Source organism: Ipomoea triloba, chromosome 9 (genome assembly GCF_003576645.1).
Source record: "Ipomoea triloba cultivar NCNSP0323 chromosome 9, ASM357664v1".
Lineage (NCBI taxonomy): Eukaryota > Viridiplantae > Streptophyta > Magnoliopsida > Solanales > Convolvulaceae > Ipomoea > Ipomoea triloba.
The window spans coordinates 5,173,595-5,191,624 of NC_044924.1; the positions used below are offsets into that span (position 1 = coordinate 5,173,595).

The 18,030-nt window shown below is 35.8% G+C and overlaps 2 protein-coding genes across 4 annotated transcripts; both read left to right on the forward strand.

The window, feature by feature from the left end:
- The first annotated feature begins 1,144 nt into the window (after window positions 1–1,144).
- LOC116030278 (GBF-interacting protein 1-like) lies at window positions 1,145–11,951 on the forward strand. 3 transcript variants are annotated; one of them, XM_031272478.1, is made up of 11 exons: window positions 1,145–1,574; window positions 2,626–2,669; window positions 3,226–3,328; window positions 4,318–4,438; window positions 4,908–5,263; window positions 5,387–5,557; window positions 6,516–6,900; window positions 7,306–7,597; window positions 9,311–9,472; window positions 10,259–10,747; window positions 11,111–11,951. In XM_031272478.1, exons 1-11 carry the CDS (start codon window positions 1,370–1,372, stop codon window positions 11,399–11,401), a joined length of 2,619 nt encoding a protein of 872 aa, XP_031128338.1. In that variant the 5' UTR covers window positions 1,145–1,369; the 3' UTR covers window positions 11,402–11,951. The 3 variants fall into 3 exon arrangements, with proteins under 3 accessions (XP_031128338.1, XP_031128339.1, XP_031128341.1); XM_031272479.1 differs by having other exon boundaries at window positions 6,519–6,900; XM_031272481.1 differs by lacking the exon at window positions 9,311–9,472.
- LOC116029172 (GBF-interacting protein 1-like) lies at window positions 11,703–17,855 on the forward strand. The gene is made up of 6 exons (XM_031271079.1): window positions 11,703–11,805; window positions 12,780–12,804; window positions 13,210–13,501; window positions 15,215–15,376; window positions 16,163–16,651; window positions 17,015–17,855. Exons 1-6 carry the CDS (start codon window positions 11,703–11,705, stop codon window positions 17,303–17,305), a joined length of 1,362 nt encoding a protein of 453 aa, XP_031126939.1. The 3' UTR covers window positions 17,306–17,855.
- The last annotated feature ends 175 nt before the right edge of the window (window positions 17,856–18,030 follow it).

Below are 18,030 nucleotides of genomic sequence, written 5' to 3' on the forward strand. Positions count from 1 at the left end.
AACTGGACAGAGTGTTTTTTTGCAGTTAGATTTCGTTTCGTGTTTGCCTATTTTGCTTTTAATAATTTATATATGCATATAGTGATTTCTCATTTTGCCTCGCTTTATTCATGTCATATGAGCTGACTGCAATCAATTCATTAGTAGATAGTCAGAGAAAATGGGAAAAGAGATCGCTTTTGTGTCAATGTTGTGCTTTTTATTTATTTGTTTTTTTATGTTTCTGAAGTGCATCAAGATTATATTTATTATTTTGTGATTATTACATGTGAAAAAGGCAGCATTTTATTTTCCATCATTAATAGAAATAGTATTGTTTCTTTTGTGTTCTTACTTGGCATCCATTGGATGTTATAATTGATTCAGCTGATGATTTATTGTTTTCTTTTTCCAAAATTTTTAAATTTCAATACCATAAACTTGATTCAATTTGTTTTCATAATGTAAGCAATCTTCAACTTTCGATTTTGCTAATTTTAGGCTAGAGACCCCATAAAAGTGTAAGGATGTGTCTTATGAAGTTGTCAAATGAATGACAATTTGAGAGAATTCTCAGTCCTAATTGTATAATTTCAAATGGTGGGTTTTCCATTTCTTCTCTTGATAACCAGTTGTTTATCATCAATGTTCCTTTGATTAATTAGTAGTTAGCTTTATTTGGTAAGATCATGCTGTTGACATGTCATGCATCATTCCTTATTTGATATATGTTTTAGTTTTAGCAATTTGCTGAATTGCATGTTCTTTTTCATTTGAAGCTGCCACTCATATGCAGAAGTAGTTTGGCAATTTTCCCCCAGCATCCAATCCACCAACGAATTGTTGTTTTATTTTTGTTCTATCCNATATATATATATATATATATATATATATATATATAAACCATAAACTATTAATGAATTTTATAAATGATTGTAATATGTCTTTATTTTTTTTATAAAAAAATCATGCTCTCATTTGATCTCACATATGTTTTTATATATATAGAGAGAGTTATAGACAATTACCTTTCAAAAAAAAGTAAATAAAAACTAAAAAGAAAAAGCCCAGCTCAATTCTCAACTTTGCCTCTCCCCAGCGCTCTTTCTGAAAAGAACTACTTACATATATTAGAATAAACACAATAACAAACAAAAAAGAAAAACAAATTCAGATCAAAGTTTTCAAAACCCTTTCCCCTAAGTCTCCTCTCTCTCTCTTCTCTCTATTCATTAAAAAAGAAAAAAAAAAAAAGAAGAAATAAATTTACAATCAGTCTCTGTTCCCACCTCTCCCATTCTTCTCTCGCATATGCGATACAGATACATATATATCTGTTATATAAGGATATATTGAAGGATTTTTGCGGCGTTTGAGAGTTGGGGCGAAGATGAGCAACAGCAGCATCAGCAGCAAGAGCAGCAGTGGGGTCGGTGGAGGAGCAGCGGCTAGGGTTTCAATCCCGAGCAGCGTGTGGAAGACGATCCAGCAGATAAAGGAGATCACCGGAAATCACAGCGAGGAGGAGATATATGCGATGCTTAAAGAATGCTCCATGGATCCCAATGAAACTGCCCAGAAACTTCTCTTCCAGGGTGGGCCTACTCTCCCCGCGCATCCCCTCTCCCCGTCCATTTTTCTCTCTTCTGTCTCCTTGCGCTTGTGTGTATTTATATCTATATGGCTTTCATAGTGTATGGATTGGTAATCAGGCTTGATCTTCGTTCCCGTTGTGATCCATAGCGAGACTTTAACTGGACAGAGTGTTTTTTTGCAGTTAGATTTCGTTTCGTGTTTGCCTATTTTGCTTTTAATAATTTATATATGCATATAGTGATTTCTCATTTTGCCTCGCTTTATTCATGTCATATGAGCTGACTGCAATCAATTCATTAGTAGATAGTCAGAGAAAATGGGAAAAGAGATCGCTTTTGTGTCAATGTTGTGCTTTTTATTTATTTGTTTTTTTATGTTTCTGAAGTGCATCAAGATTATATTTATTATTTTGTGATTATTACATGTGAAAAAGGCAGCATTTTATTTTCCATCATTAATAGAAATAGTATTGTTTCTTTTGTGTTCTTACTTGGCATCCATTGGATGTTATAATTGATTCAGCTGATGATTTATTGTTTTCTTTTTCCAAAATTTTTAAATTTCAATACCATAAACTTGATTCAATTTGTTTTCATAATGTAAGCAATCTTCAACTTTCGATTTTGCTAATTTTAGGCTAGAGACCCCATAAAAGTGTAAGGATGTGTCTTATGAAGTTGTCAAATGAATGACAATTTGAGAGAATTCTCAGTCCTAATTGTATAATTTCAAATGGTGGGTTTTCCATTTCTTCTCTTGATAACCAGTTGTTTATCATCAATGTTCCTTTGATTAATTAGTAGTTAGCTTTATTTGGTAAGATCATGCTGTTGACATGTCATGCATCATTCCTTATTTGATATATGTTTTAGTTTTAGCAATTTGCTGAATTGCATGTTCTTTTTCATTTGAAGCTGCCACTCATATGCAGAAGTAGTTTGGCAATTTTCCCCCAGCATCCAATCCACCAACGAATTGTTGTTTTATTTTTGTTCTATCCCCATTGTCGTTTTTCTCTGACAAAAATTATTTGTTTCTATTTGCTTGCAGATACCTTCCATGAAGTAAAAAGGAAACGTGAGCGGAGAAAAGAGGTATATTATTTTGTGCTATTTGAACATTAGCAACCATGTGTTGTCGGGAGATCTTATGAGCAAATAGCTATGATTAACCTACCAATACATAAATTTCTTAGACCTAGACCAGGTCCATCCATAAATTTCTGAAACTTTTGTGGGTAAGCTCCTCGAGCCAGAATTTATTGGTCATGAAATGCCATCTACTGTTCCCCTCCCTTCTTTCTCACCCAACTTTGGTAATATGCGGTGTTTGAACTCGCATCTTCATGTTACCAATTGAAAACACCTTCGAATTGGTGATCTACTCCATAAATTATTATAAGAACACAAGTTCACTTGAACTCTTCAAGTACCTTATTCATCACCCCCATGGCCCCACCTACTCCTTGATTTCCCTCAAGAAGAAAATTAAATAAATCTTTGTTCTATCTGTTTATTCTGTATATTAAACATTTTGAAATGTGCATATAGTATGTATTGTGATTTGTGAAGGGGCAAATGCATTGGTCTTCTCTACTTATTTTCCTGCAGCTCTAGTATTGCAACACAACCAAAGTCTTTCTTTTTGCAGAATATTAACAAGGAGCCTGTGGAGTCTAAATGGAAACCAGGAATGATGGGCCGGGGGAACAAGGCTGATCGTGGAAGCTATTCATCTCGTTATGCTTCTCAAGGTGAATCTCTATTTGAGCACAAATTTCCTGAATTTTTTGGCCTTTTATCATGCTACATTTTTTAGATTTCCTATCAGCATATTTTGGTGCTTATTTGCACCTGAAAGTAGAAGTTGGGCCAAACAGTAAGGCCTATTAGTTGCGGAAAAAAAAGCTTTTGTCAACAATTGTAATTTTTGCCAGATTTTTTTGGTTCAATTAGTACCTTTTTATTTTTTATTTTTAAAATAAAATTTTCTTGTTCAATTTGAGTGGATTCCCAATTTGACCAAAATTGACCCTACCTAGATTTCTATAAATCTCTTTTCTAACACTAGAAAATTTTCAATAGCTTACCATCAAAGCGCTAAACCTAATACCAACTCAAGTGACCACAACTACAGTACATATTTTCTATCATAAAACAACATCATAAAAGTATCAAGTAAAATTCCTCCAATCATTAGTCATGCACAGATCCCTTCATCCTAACTTACAATTTTGTTGGTGATTGCAATTTAAAATCTTTTGTTGCAGAAGGGTAACTTTTAGAATCACTAGGGTATAAAATATGACTATTTTGAACTTTGAAGTTGGATCTGGTTAATTTTGACCAAACTTAAGAGTTGGCTAAAATTATAACCAAAACAAAGTTGGTATATATTGCAAAAATTAAAAGCTTTTGGTAAAATTGCAACTGTTCACATTTTTTTTTTTAATTATAAGGAAAAATATATAATTTTTTATTTCCCTGGAAGCTGAGTATCTTTTTCCAGGTCAAAATTGTAGCCACATTTATTAAGCTCTCATTGACTCAAACTTTGTAAACTTTGATTTGGCTTTGATTGCTTAAGATGGTTATGTTACTTGTTTGTTATTATTGTTGTTATTCTTCTTCTTCTTCTCAGAGTAATCAAGATGACATGCTATAATTATTTATCTGAGGAGAGCCTAAGACTTTGCTTTCCAATATTATCTGATCATAACTGTTTGTGCATGTATCTTGTTAGATGGTGGTGGTGGAAGGAACTCAGCCCCTGGAAAGGAAAATGGAAATAGCCATGCTTTAGAGAAAAATCTTTCTCCAACTTATGTTCCTACTTCCCAGGAGGAGAAGAGCATTACAAAGGGGTATAGATGCAAACTTTGCTATTTCTTTGCTTAACTATTTATGTAACCTTGTTTAAATTTGCAGACAGTAACATTTATGATCATAACATATCCTGCATATTTTGTTCATTTTCTTTAGAGGTGGCAATACCACCACCTTTCACCTTTCAATCCATTGGGTGGGTCACTTTCATATTATGGGTCAAGAATAGGATACTTGAAATTTAACCCATTCAACTTCAACATTTTTATTTGAAATATCATATATTATATGTTTTACGATATTTGACAGTTAATTATTATAAATAATCAAGTTGTGATATAAATTGTTTAAATTTTGATAGTGGGTCAAACCTCGCCCAATTAGCCCATATTTTAACCTGTTTTTACCTGCCCAAAAGCTGCCCGAATTACTCAATTTTCACTTAACTGCCTTCAGTTTTCTAATTAATGCACTAATGATTTCATTGTAATTGCAATTTTCATTCAGCTCAACAGTAACCTCACCTAATGAACTCTCTGTTGGAGCTTTCACACCAGCTGCATCTGCTGTCACTGGCAAGGTGGAGGGTTTTCCACAACATGGAGCTCCAATGGATGCAAACAAAAGCTCTAAAGTTGGACAAGGAACCATGGATAATCATGGGCTGCCAATGCCAGCATCCAGTGACTCTGCTGCATCATTTGCTTCTGTACCTTCATCTGGAACTGATTTGTCAGCTTCAGATCCAGTGCTACCTTCACAAGATTCACAGCCTATAGGCGCATTGGGTGGAATTAGATCTGAAGTTCAAAGCCAACGTGCTCCTGTTGCTGCAAACTCCAATGACAGCAAAACTATTTCTGGTCAAAGAGCTTAATACTTATTTGAAGTGCATCTTTATTTTCTGATCTGTGAGATTTATATTTTTACGTTTAAATTACTTAATGAGGTTTTTGTTTTATTTCCCTGTCAAAAAACAAAAATAGAAACTTCAGAGGTTCGCTCAAACGTCCAAGGAAAGAAGCCCAACAAATTCCAGGGCTCTGGGAAGAATCAACCTGTAGTATCTTCACAAACTGATTCTAGTCATGGTGGTTCTTTTGGTAGGCCTTCATCTAACTACAACAACCGATCACAAGTAATTGGACCACAAAAAGGTATAGAACAAATTACTGGTTTTTCATGTTGTCTTTATTGGTTCATTAGGCTGCTGCTTCTGTTTGGTATAAGGACATAAGCTTTGCGTAGCTATTGCTCAAGGAACTAGTCTATGTTGAAGGTGTAGAGCATTGAAACCACATAAGTACTTAACCATTCATTGCAAAGAATGTTCTGCCTATTATTTATCTTTGATAATTTTCTTTGAGTGAATCTCAGAGAATGTTTGCCTTTGAGTTAATTCTGCTATTGGTCCCTTGTCTGCGAGTGAAATTCCACTTCTGGTCCTTGCGAACAAGAATGTTCTGCCTATTATTAAATGTTGGACAAAAACAGTCCTGAATCATTGCTGTTCTGTTTTTATATTATTTAAGGACGATTCCCATCTACAGGGCCCCAGATTGGAATTTGAGTTGTTAAGGGACTAAAAGAAGAATTAGTTCTTTATCTTTTACTCTGTATTTCTTATTCTTGAAATCCTTCCAAAAAAGATTGGTTTCTTAAATTCTCTACTAAGCCTATTTGTACACTCTTGGTGGCCACATCTTCATTTGAATACTATTTGGATATAATGACTGTGATTAGGAAAGACGCGAAGTGTTTGATTATGGATTGGAAATAGTCCATAATCAACTCCAATCTACCTTTGGATTGGAGGCTTATATAAGATGAAATAGATGTTCTGCAGTCCATAATTATTATCTTTGTCATCCATGTAAAAAATAGATTATGTAATCTATAATCTCAATAATCAGATTAAATAATCTTTTACAGAACATCAATCACCAGGAATGTATGTTATTTTCGTATTGCTTATTTGGCAGAGGTCTTCTAATGCCTTTGTGATTCATTACTTTCAGACTGTTAAACCCAAACAAATTTTGTCTGCTGTATGAATTTAAATAAACATTAAAGCATTAACTTAGTTTTAATTTTGTGTTTTTAAATATGTTTTAGCAGCTGGACCTGCTAAAGAGTGGAAACCAAAGGCTACAAATTCAAATCCCTCACTCGGGCCTGTTACAGATTCTTCATCTGAAACTCCTATAGTTTCCCTTGAATCCAATATCCTGTTACAATCAAGGCAAGATGTCCTGGAAACGAAAGAAGGAACTGCAGAACTTCAAAAGAAGTTAGAGGAGACCCACATTTCGGAAGTTCAACATGTTATAATCCCGGATCACCTTCATGTCCCTGAAGCTGAAAAGCTTGGGTTTTGTTTTGGGAGTTTTGACTATGGCTTAAGCACAAGCTCAAATACTGTAGTTGAGAGTGACAAAAGTTCACCTCGTTCTGAAACTTCTGATGTTATTGAAGAAACTGCAAGGGAGCAACTTCCAAGGTATCTTTCTTTTGTGCTCTCTGCTCTCAAAAACAAAATTCTGGGCATTGAGAAATTCTTTGATAAATATTGCTTCCATTTGGATGTAGAATATATTAGGGCAAGGAGAAGATGATCCTTTCCCGTGAGAAGTTTAGATACTTACCTCTGTGGATAATAAACATTTGCTACTATAATTTGGTAATGTCATAGGAAATTAAAATGATGAGAAAGGTGAATGAGAATGCCTATTCTCATTTGGTTCCAATTACTTGGTGGCCACTTGAGTGTTTCTGCTATTATGTGAGCTTGAAGTTTCTAAGCCTCTTGAATTCTCTATCAACTTATGTTTTCTGTAATGTATGTAGTTGTATACGCTGTATTTCCTTGCATTTGTAAATGAGTTGATTTCATGATTTGCTGCAGCAATGAAAGTGCATTGCCGTCTGTAGATGAGGCGGAGTACTCTGATCATCCCTTGTCATCTTCTCCTGGGGAAGAGAATCTGCCATCTAAGGTGGCAGAACTATCACCCTCTGTTCCTGAATACAATGAAACGAAACAAGAGAATCTGCAAGGAGACCATCAATACCCTGTTGTTCAGACACCACCAAACTACAGTTATGGTTTCATGCCACCAATTTTAGGCAGTCAGGTTGGAGCTTTTGAAAGCTCTGAATCTCAGACTCGTGACATGTCTCGGATTTCAAACTTTGTTGTAAGTACTCTGTACTTGTTCTCTAGTTTTTATGTATGTGGTTTGTTGACTGTTGTTATGCTTGAGCCATTAATTCCAGTTTCTGGAATTTTGAAGTGTTGGTTGCCCTTGTATATCGAGCCTTTAGTTACAAATAAATAGTCTTTGAGCAGAAGAGCTTGTAGGTATTGAAGTTTTCTAGTAGTACATAGTCAAATTGGAATTATGGACCATTTTGTTAGAAAATGAAGATCTAGATTTCCTTAGTTCACATGCCGAGTCACTCAGTTAGTTGAAAAGTCGTCTTATAAGTAACACATTCTAAAGTAAAGGTGATGCTTATATTGGCTTCTGTAAGTAGTCTACTATGCAACCAATCTAGTATTTTATCTTCTCTCTGTCTGTCTCTCTCTCTTACTGGAGGTTGGTGGCTCCTTGGCAAGTGCTGGATGTTCCAGTTCATTATTTCTTACATTGGCATTAGATCCACCTTCTTGTTGCCTGTTTCAAGCAGTTTAGAAAGTTTCTCACTGTTCACATGAACACTACTCTGAGCAAGTGAGCAGTGCCTGAATAATGTTCACCATACTTTTCCAGTTTTTCAACTTCATTGTTTCCCATGTATTCTTTAGACTCTTCTGGTTCAGTCCGGCTTTTGTCCAGAGTCCTATGTTGAGGGAGACAAAATTTTAGCTTAGTTCTCCTAGCAAAAATTTTCATTGTAAATTTGATTTTGGTGTTCATGTTCCATAATTCTTGCATATTATCAGATGATCTAAAGTTTCAAGTGGGGGTGAATAAGAGTTCTTGCCCATTTGGCCTTTTCTTCCATGGATATTCAGATATTTATTTTAATGTTTTTTGCCTTGCCCATGAAGTGTTGTCTTAGTTATTTCTTCTTTGAGTGTTTTCCTTCCCTTCAAAGAATAATTTTCATGCTGAAGAAAACTTTTCCTGTTCTTTCTTCTATGTGATAATCTCTGAAGAAACTGCCTCTTATTGACTTATTGCCAATTATAGCTCTTTCTTATTTGAGCCATTGTTCAGTTTTTTTCCCCTATTGTTGAGTAAGATGCTGCTGTCATCATATTTAATTTGATGAAGTTATGAACCACATTGCTGTTGCAATTCCACTTTTCAAATAATGCCTATTGTTCTGCATTTTGTACTGGTATTTTAGAAGCTTCAACAATCTATACTTGAAGATATGTTATGGGAGATCATTTTTGGTGTTCTCGATGCAAGTGGGACTTGTTTCATGTGCTCCAACTGGTGGGGGAGTGGTAGAAAACAAATAGTTTGCAAGATTTCATTAGTTACTTAACAGTCCAGTCTTATAAATAACACATTGTAAACTGAGGTTACCCTCAATCCCTCATAGCCAATATAAACATAGGTTCTTGTAGTTACTCTATTATGCAAAACTATCTAGTTTATATCTTCTCTCTCTCTCTCTCTGTCTCTGTCTCTGTCTCTCTCTCCCCTATTTTTCTACTAGCTGAAAACATCAAGCTTTCACCTTAGCAGTAGGTGGTGGCTCCTTGCCACCTACCAGACCTTCCAATTCATTATTTCAAAGCACATATGGTCAAGTGTTTCATTGTTTGAGGAAAAAAGTGATGTATTCCTACTGTACAATGAAGAATTGGTCAAACCATAGAGTAATTCAAGTAATCAAACATTTTTAACCATCAAAGCCTGAACCATTAAATTTATTAACATTATTCTGTCTAGATTCAGCAACCATTTGATCCAACAAGCTACTATGCTCAATTTTATCGTTCTGGTGTGGATGGTGATGGTCGTATATCACCTTTTCATTCAACGGGTGTTCAGGCCAAGTTCAATGGAAATGTTGCAGTAGTGTCTCCACAGACTCCACAGTCTATTCAAGAGGTCTGAATATCAGCTTTGACTAATTAAACCTTTTCTTCTCTTTCATTAGGAAGTATTCTTATTGTCTGGGAAATTAAGTCAAGGAATGGATGAATGTTAAGGAAAGAGCAGCTCTGTACAATAATGATATTAGTAGAAGGCCCTAAGTCCTATATAAAATATATATGTTTGTGGTAAATGGAAACGTATGACTTCCATAAAATAGTATTCTGCATTTTATTATTCTTGTCAATATTTCTAATCTAAAATACATAAGTGGTTATCTTTTAGGTGTTTATTAACTTGAAATCAAGAGGTTAACTGTCTGAAAGAGGAAAAAACTTTCCTCCATGCCCCAAGTGGCGAGATGCCAAGACATGGGAAAAACTGTTAGTAGTGGCAACTGTGATGCCACGTGGAGACACAGGTCTAGCTTTCCATTGTCTTTCCCCTAAATATCAAAGGCAGACAAATAGAATGCTTCTCTCAGAAATATCAAATTTATAGGGCATAGCATAAAAGCCTGGCATGTTAAAATATGTCCTCATGTGTAGTTATTTTTTTCTAGTACTAGTTGTATTTTTATATTAATGCAGCTTATGGGTTCAATTTGATGATACTTGTTATTTCCTTTTTGACATGATAAATATGTTTCTGATTTTCAACTCTTATGTGTAACTCAAGTGCCAAAAAGCATTTATTATGTATTTATGTGTCGCTGTGCTTTTTGTTTTAACTGGTAAAATTTATCTTCTTTAACGATCAAGTGTTATTCATATATTGGTGTATGTTCATTATTTATTGCAGGGTGCGAACCCTCTTGTTTTGTCCACGACAGCAGCAACACCACTTGTGACTCAAGCTGCTGGGCTTGTGCAAACCTCTATAGCTGTACCCCAGCCACCTCTCCCTGTATTTCGACAACCAACAGGAATGCATCTTCCCCATTATCCACCAAACTATATTCCTTATGGCCACTATTTTTCACCATTTTATCCTCCTCCAGCAATCCATCAATTCTTTAGTAATGGTGCATTTCCTCAGCAACCTCAGGCTGGCAGTGTGTATCAACCTCCTCCAGCAGCAACTACCAAGTATTCACTCTCACAGTATAAGCAGGGAGCTAATGCAGCAAACTCAACTTATATTGGAGTTCCTGGTAGCTATGGACCATATGGCTCTGCTACTGCGAATTACAATCCTACTTCAACAGCAACAGCCGGTAACCCAGCATCAAATGAAGACCTTTCTGCATCGCAGTACAAGGAGAGTAACATATATGTCAGTGGTCAACAGGTTGGTTGCAAGTTTTCTATATAACTGTTTATTTAAACTTTTGTTTTACTTGTTGCATGCTGCTGGATGTTCTGATAGAGTTCCTTTATTACATGGAATATAGTGACGCTTGCATTTTTTTAAATTTCATTGGTTGGGGATTACACTTATACCTGGTTAATGAGGATTACAATCATTTGGAGTGTGTTGGATTACAATCATGTTTACTCATTGGGAATTAAAAATAGTGTTTTCACATATCTTTTTTGGGCAATTGCATTTCAATGATACTAAGTTTGTGTGTGTGCATTGTTGCCCTGAGTAGCTGAAGATAAACATTGTCTGCTAATCGGAAGTGGTGATATATTTTTAATTTTTTTGCAGAGCGAGGGATCGGGTGTATGGATAAGTGCACCTGGTCGGGATATCTCCAGCTTGCATGCCAGTTCTTTCTATAATCTTCCTCAGGGTCAAGTGACATTTTCACCCACACAGCCTGGACATGGAACCTTTGCTGGTATTTACCACCCAACACCACCAGTGACTACCCCTACCGTTCACCCGCTTCTGCAGCAGTCCCAAAACATTGCAGTTCCCAATGAAATGGTGGGGCCAACCGGCAATGTCTATCAGCAACCACAGCATTCACAGATTAACTGGCCAAGCAGCTATTAAGAAATAGTTTTTCTTTTTGTTAACCAGAAACAAAAAAGCAAAGCCGCATCTTGGATTTTATGCAATTGGCAGTGACTTTAGACGAGGAGGAACCCATCCCACAAGGATAGCCAGATTAAAATGGCGAAGGTGGGAAGAAAAATGGGGGTAGATAGTGTTTTTGGTTTGGTTGGACCTAGGATGGAAAGAAGGGTGAGTTCCTCCTCCTTTTAACAGATGGTGCCAATTGTAAATTAGTTGAGCTGCATATTAAATTGTTTGCCTTCACATAGTTAGCCCTCTTAATATTCAGCCTTAGTAGATGGAATATGAAAGCCAAAAATTGCTTTATTTGCTTTCCTACTTTTTCCCCTTTTGGAAGGTTAAGAACTCTGGAAAGCAACGAGGTTTTGGGTGCTTAGGAGGTTCAATTACATGTTTGGTTTTCTTCGTTGTGCATCTAGAGTTTTACATGTAAAGTTGATTTTGACGGCAAGAAAAGGATGTACTCTAAATTGTTGTAATTGGTATTTGGTATAAGCAAAAATGTGGCATTAATTGTTTTACTTCATTTTTCCTTTTTTTTGGTTTCAAAATTTTTCATACTAAATATTTGCAATATCTTATTGCCATTCTCATGATTGTTGTTGCAAATCCTTTCCAAGTAGGAATAGTTTTCTCAAAGCATATTTTATTCACTAGGAAGAATTGAGGCGATTCCACTCGAACTACAAGGGAGTAGGATTATTTTAAGTTATAGTATACCGGAAATGTTAATGAATTTATTAATAATTTCAATTCAATTCTTTGTAACGATCACAAACTACATGTGAGCGCGATCTACATGTGAGAGAATATGATATTGACATGAATCAAATTTGCGACTTTTGAGTACAAAGGTCATTTTAAATGGTGATAAAAATTGAACTTCAAATAAATTAAATCTGCAATTTTCAATTTCGAGTACAAAGGTTATTTCAAATGGTGACAAAAATTAAACTTCTGACTTTAGATATAAGAATCATGTTCCACTTGTTTGGTCACTCCATTTATATAAAAAAAAAAATTAAATCTTACAAGTGGTGGAACATATGGATTATTGATTTTTTTTTTTGGATTTAAGTGGATGAGTTAACTCCAAAACAAATTTGTACAACTCCCATAACATCGCCTCCTAGACATATTGATCTTTAAACATATAAAAAACAACTTCACTAGATTTTATGTGCCTTAGTTATATTTAAGTTTTCTGGCAATTATTTCACATTTCAACAATGTTACATAGTAGCTCACATAAATAGTTTAGTCGATCACAAGAGTGAAGTTTAGGAATAGTAACCCAAAATTGAAACTGTATTTAGTTGAGTTATGACTTTTTTTTTTTTTTTTTTTTTTNAAGAAACTGCAAGGGAGCAACTTCCAAGGTATCTTTCTTTTGTGCTCTCTGCTCTCAAAAACAAAATTCTGGGCATTGAGAAATTCTTTGATAAATATTGCTTCCATTTGGATGTAGAATATATTAGGGCAAGGAGAAGATGATCCTTTCCCGTGAGAAGTTTAGATACTTACCTCTGTGGATAATAAACATTTGCTACTATAATTTGGTAATGTCATAGGAAATTAAAATGATGAGAAAGGTGAATGAGAATGCCTATTCTCATTTGGTTCCAATTACTTGGTGGCCACTTGAGTGTTTCTGCTATTATGTGAGCTTGAAGTTTCTAAGCCTCTTGAATTCTCTATCAACTTATGTTTTCTGTAATGTATGTAGTTGTATACGCTGTATTTCCTTGCATTTGTAAATGAGTTGATTTCATGATTTGCTGCAGCAATGAAAGTGCATTGCCGTCTGTAGATGAGGCGGAGTACTCTGATCATCCCTTGTCATCTTCTCCTGGGGAAGAGAATCTGCCATCTAAGGTGGCAGAACTATCACCCTCTGTTCCTGAATACAATGAAACGAAACAAGAGAATCTGCAAGGAGACCATCAATACCCTGTTGTTCAGACACCACCAAACTACAGTTATGGTTTCATGCCACCAATTTTAGGCAGTCAGGTTGGAGCTTTTGAAAGCTCTGAATCTCAGACTCGTGACATGTCTCGGATTTCAAACTTTGTTGTAAGTACTCTGTACTTGTTCTCTAGTTTTTATGTATGTGGTTTGTTGACTGTTGTTATGCTTGAGCCATTAATTCCAGTTTCTGGAATTTTGAAGTGTTGGTTGCCCTTGTATATCGAGCCTTTAGTTACAAATAAATAGTCTTTGAGCAGAAGAGCTTGTAGGTATTGAAGTTTTCTAGTAGTACATAGTCAAATTGGAATTATGGACCATTTTGTTAGAAAATGAAGATCTAGATTTCCTTAGTTCACATGCCGAGTCACTCAGTTAGTTGAAAAGTCGTCTTATAAGTAACACATTCTAAAGTAAAGGTGATGCTTATATTGGCTTCTGTAAGTAGTCTACTATGCAACCAATCTAGTATTTTATCTTCTCTCTGTCTGTCTCTCTCTCTTACTGGAGGTTGGTGGCTCCTTGGCAAGTGCTGGATGTTCCAGTTCATTATTTCTTACATTGGCATTAGATCCACCTTCTTGTTGCCTGTTTCAAGCAGTTTAGAAAGTTTCTCACTGTTCACATGAACACTACTCTGAGCAAGTGAGCAGTGCCTGAATAATGTTCACCATACTTTTCCAGTTTTTCAACTTCATTGTTTCCCATGTATTCTTTAGACTCTTCTGGTTCAGTCCGGCTTTTGTCCAGAGTCCTATGTTGAGGGAGACAAAATTTTAGCTTAGTTCTCCTAGCAAAAATTTTCATTGTAAATTTGATTTTGGTGTTCATGTTCCATAATTCTTGCATATTATCAGATGATCTAAAGTTTCAAGTGGGGGTGAATAAGAGTTCTTGCCCATTTGGCCTTTTCTTCCATGGATATTCAGATATTTATTTTAATGTTTTTTGCCTTGCCCATGAAGTGTTGTCTTAGTTATTTCTTCTTTGAGTGTTTTCCTTCCCTTCAAAGAATAATTTTCATGCTGAAGAAAACTTTTCCTGTTCTTTCTTCTATGTGATAATCTCTGAAGAAACTGCCTCTTATTGACTTATTGCCAATTATAGCTCTTTCTTATTTGAGCCATTGTTCAGTTTTTTTCCCCTATTGTTGAGTAAGATGCTGCTGTCATCATATTTAATTTGATGAAGTTATGAACCACATTGCTGTTGCAATTCCACTTTTCAAATAATGCCTATTGTTCTGCATTTTGTACTGGTATTTTAGAAGCTTCAACAATCTATACTTGAAGATATGTTATGGGAGATCATTTTTGGTGTTCTCGATGCAAGTGGGACTTGTTTCATGTGCTCCAACTGGTGGGGGAGTGGTAGAAAACAAATAGTTTGCAAGATTTCATTAGTTACTTAACAGTCCAGTCTTATAAATAACACATTGTAAACTGAGGTTACCCTCAATCCCTCATAGCCAATATAAACATAGGTTCTTGTAGTTACTCTATTATGCAAAACTATCTAGTTTATATCTTCTCTCTCTCTCTCTCTGTCTCTGTCTCTGTCTCTCTCTCCCCTATTTTTCTACTAGCTGAAAACATCAAGCTTTCACCTTAGCAGTAGGTGGTGGCTCCTTGCCACCTACCAGACCTTCCAATTCATTATTTCAAAGCACATATGGTCAAGTGTTTCATTGTTTGAGGAAAAAAGTGATGTATTCCTACTGTACAATGAAGAATTGGTCAAACCATAGAGTAATTCAAGTAATCAAACATTTTTAACCATCAAAGCCTGAACCATTAAATTTATTAACATTATTCTGTCTAGATTCAGCAACCATTTGATCCAACAAGCTACTATGCTCAATTTTATCGTTCTGGTGTGGATGGTGATGGTCGTATATCACCTTTTCATTCAACGGGTGTTCAGGCCAAGTTCAATGGAAATGTTGCAGTAGTGTCTCCACAGACTCCACAGTCTATTCAAGAGGTCTGAATATCAGCTTTGACTAATTAAACCTTTTCTTCTCTTTCATTAGGAAGTATTCTTATTGTCTGGGAAATTAAGTCAAGGAATGGATGAATGTTAAGGAAAGAGCAGCTCTGTACAATAATGATATTAGTAGAAGGCCCTAAGTCCTATATAAAATATATATGTTTGTGGTAAATGGAAACGTATGACTTCCATAAAATAGTATTCTGCATTTTATTATTCTTGTCAATATTTCTAATCTAAAATACATAAGTGGTTATCTTTTAGGTGTTTATTAACTTGAAATCAAGAGGTTAACTGTCTGAAAGAGGAAAAAACTTTCCTCCATGCCCCAAGTGGCGAGATGCCAAGACATGGGAAAAACTGTTAGTAGTGGCAACTGTGATGCCACGTGGAGACACAGGTCTAGCTTTCCATTGTCTTTCCCCTAAATATCAAAGGCAGACAAATAGAATGCTTCTCTCAGAAATATCAAATTTATAGGGCATAGCATAAAAGCCTGGCATGTTAAAATATGTCCTCATGTGTAGTTATTTTTTTCTAGTACTAGTTGTATTTTTATATTAATGCAGCTTATGGGTTCAATTTGATGATACTTGTTATTTCCTTTTTGACATGATAAATATGTTTCTGATTTTCAACTCTTATGTGTAACTCAAGTGCCAAAAAGCATTTATTATGTATTTATGTGTCGCTGTGCTTTTTGTTTTAACTGGTAAAATTTATCTTCTTTAACGATCAAGTGTTATTCATATATTGGTGTATGTTCATTATTTATTGCAGGGTGCGAACCCTCTTGTTTTGTCCACGACAGCAGCAACACCACTTGTGACTCAAGCTGCTGGGCTTGTGCAAACCTCTATAGCTGTACCCCAGCCACCTCTCCCTGTATTTCGACAACCAACAGGAATGCATCTTCCCCATTATCCACCAAACTATATTCCTTATGGCCACTATTTTTCACCATTTTATCCTCCTCCAGCAATCCATCAATTCTTTAGTAATGGTGCATTTCCTCAGCAACCTCAGGCTGGCAGTGTGTATCAACCTCCTCCAGCAGCAACTACCAAGTATTCACTCTCACAGTATAAGCAGGGAGCTAATGCAGCAAACTCAACTTATATTGGAGTTCCTGGTAGCTATGGACCATATGGCTCTGCTACTGCGAATTACAATCCTACTTCAACAGCAACAGCCGGTAACCCAGCATCAAATGAAGACCTTTCTGCATCGCAGTACAAGGAGAGTAACATATATGTCAGTGGTCAACAGGTTGGTTGCAAGTTTTCTATATAACTGTTTATTTAAACTTTTGTTTTACTTGTTGCATGCTGCTGGATGTTCTGATAGAGTTCCTTTATTACATGGAATATAGTGACGCTTGCATTTTTTTAAATTTCATTGGTTGGGGATTACACTTATACCTGGTTAATGAGGATTACAATCATTTGGAGTGTGTTGGATTACAATCATGTTTACTCATTGGGAATTAAAAATAGTGTTTTCACATATCTTTTTTGGGCAATTGCATTTCAATGATACTAAGTTTGTGTGTGTGCATTGTTGCCCTGAGTAGCTGAAGATAAACATTGTCTGCTAATCGGAAGTGGTGATATATTTTTAATTTTTTTGCAGAGCGAGGGATCGGGTGTATGGATAAGTGCACCTGGTCGGGATATCTCCAGCTTGCATGCCAGTTCTTTCTATAATCTTCCTCAGGGTCAAGTGACATTTTCACCCACACAGCCTGGACATGGAACCTTTGCTGGTATTTACCACCCAACACCACCAGTGACTACCCCTACCGTTCACCCGCTTCTGCAGCAGTCCCAAAACATTGCAGTTCCCAATGAAATGGTGGGGCCAACCGGCAATGTCTATCAGCAACCACAGCATTCACAGATTAACTGGCCAAGCAGCTATTAAGAAATAGTTTTTCTTTTTGTTAACCAGAAACAAAAAAGCAAAGCCGCATCTTGGATTTTATGCAATTGGCAGTGACTTTAGACGAGGAGGAACCCATCCCACAAGGATAGCCAGATTAAAATGGCGAAGGTGGGAAGAAAAATGGGGGTAGATAGTGTTTTTGGTTTGGTTGGACCTAGGATGGAAAGAAGGGTGAGTTCCTCCTCCTTTTAACAGATGGTGCCAATTGTAAATTAGTTGAGCTGCATATTAAATTGTTTGCCTTCACATAGTTAGCCCTCTTAATATTCAGCCTTAGTAGATGGAATATGAAAGCCAAAAATTGCTTTATTTGCTTTCCTACTTTTTCCCCTTTTGGAAGGTTAAGAACTCTGGAAAGCAACGAGGTTTTGGGTGCTTAGGAGGTTCAATTACATGTTTGGTTTTCTTCGTTGTGCATCTAGAGTTTTACATGTAAAGTTGATTTTGACGGCAAGAAAAGGATGTACTCTAAATTGTTGTAATTGGTATTTGGTATAAGCAAAAATGTGGCATTAATTGTTTTACTTCATTTTTCCTTTTTTTTGGTTTCAAAATTTTTCATACTAAATATTTGCAATATCTTATTGCCATTCTCATGATTGTTGTTGCAAATCCTTTCCAAGTAGGAATAGTTTTCTCAAAGCATATTTTATTCACTAGGAAGAATTGAGGCGATTCCACTCGAACTACAAGGGAGTAGGATT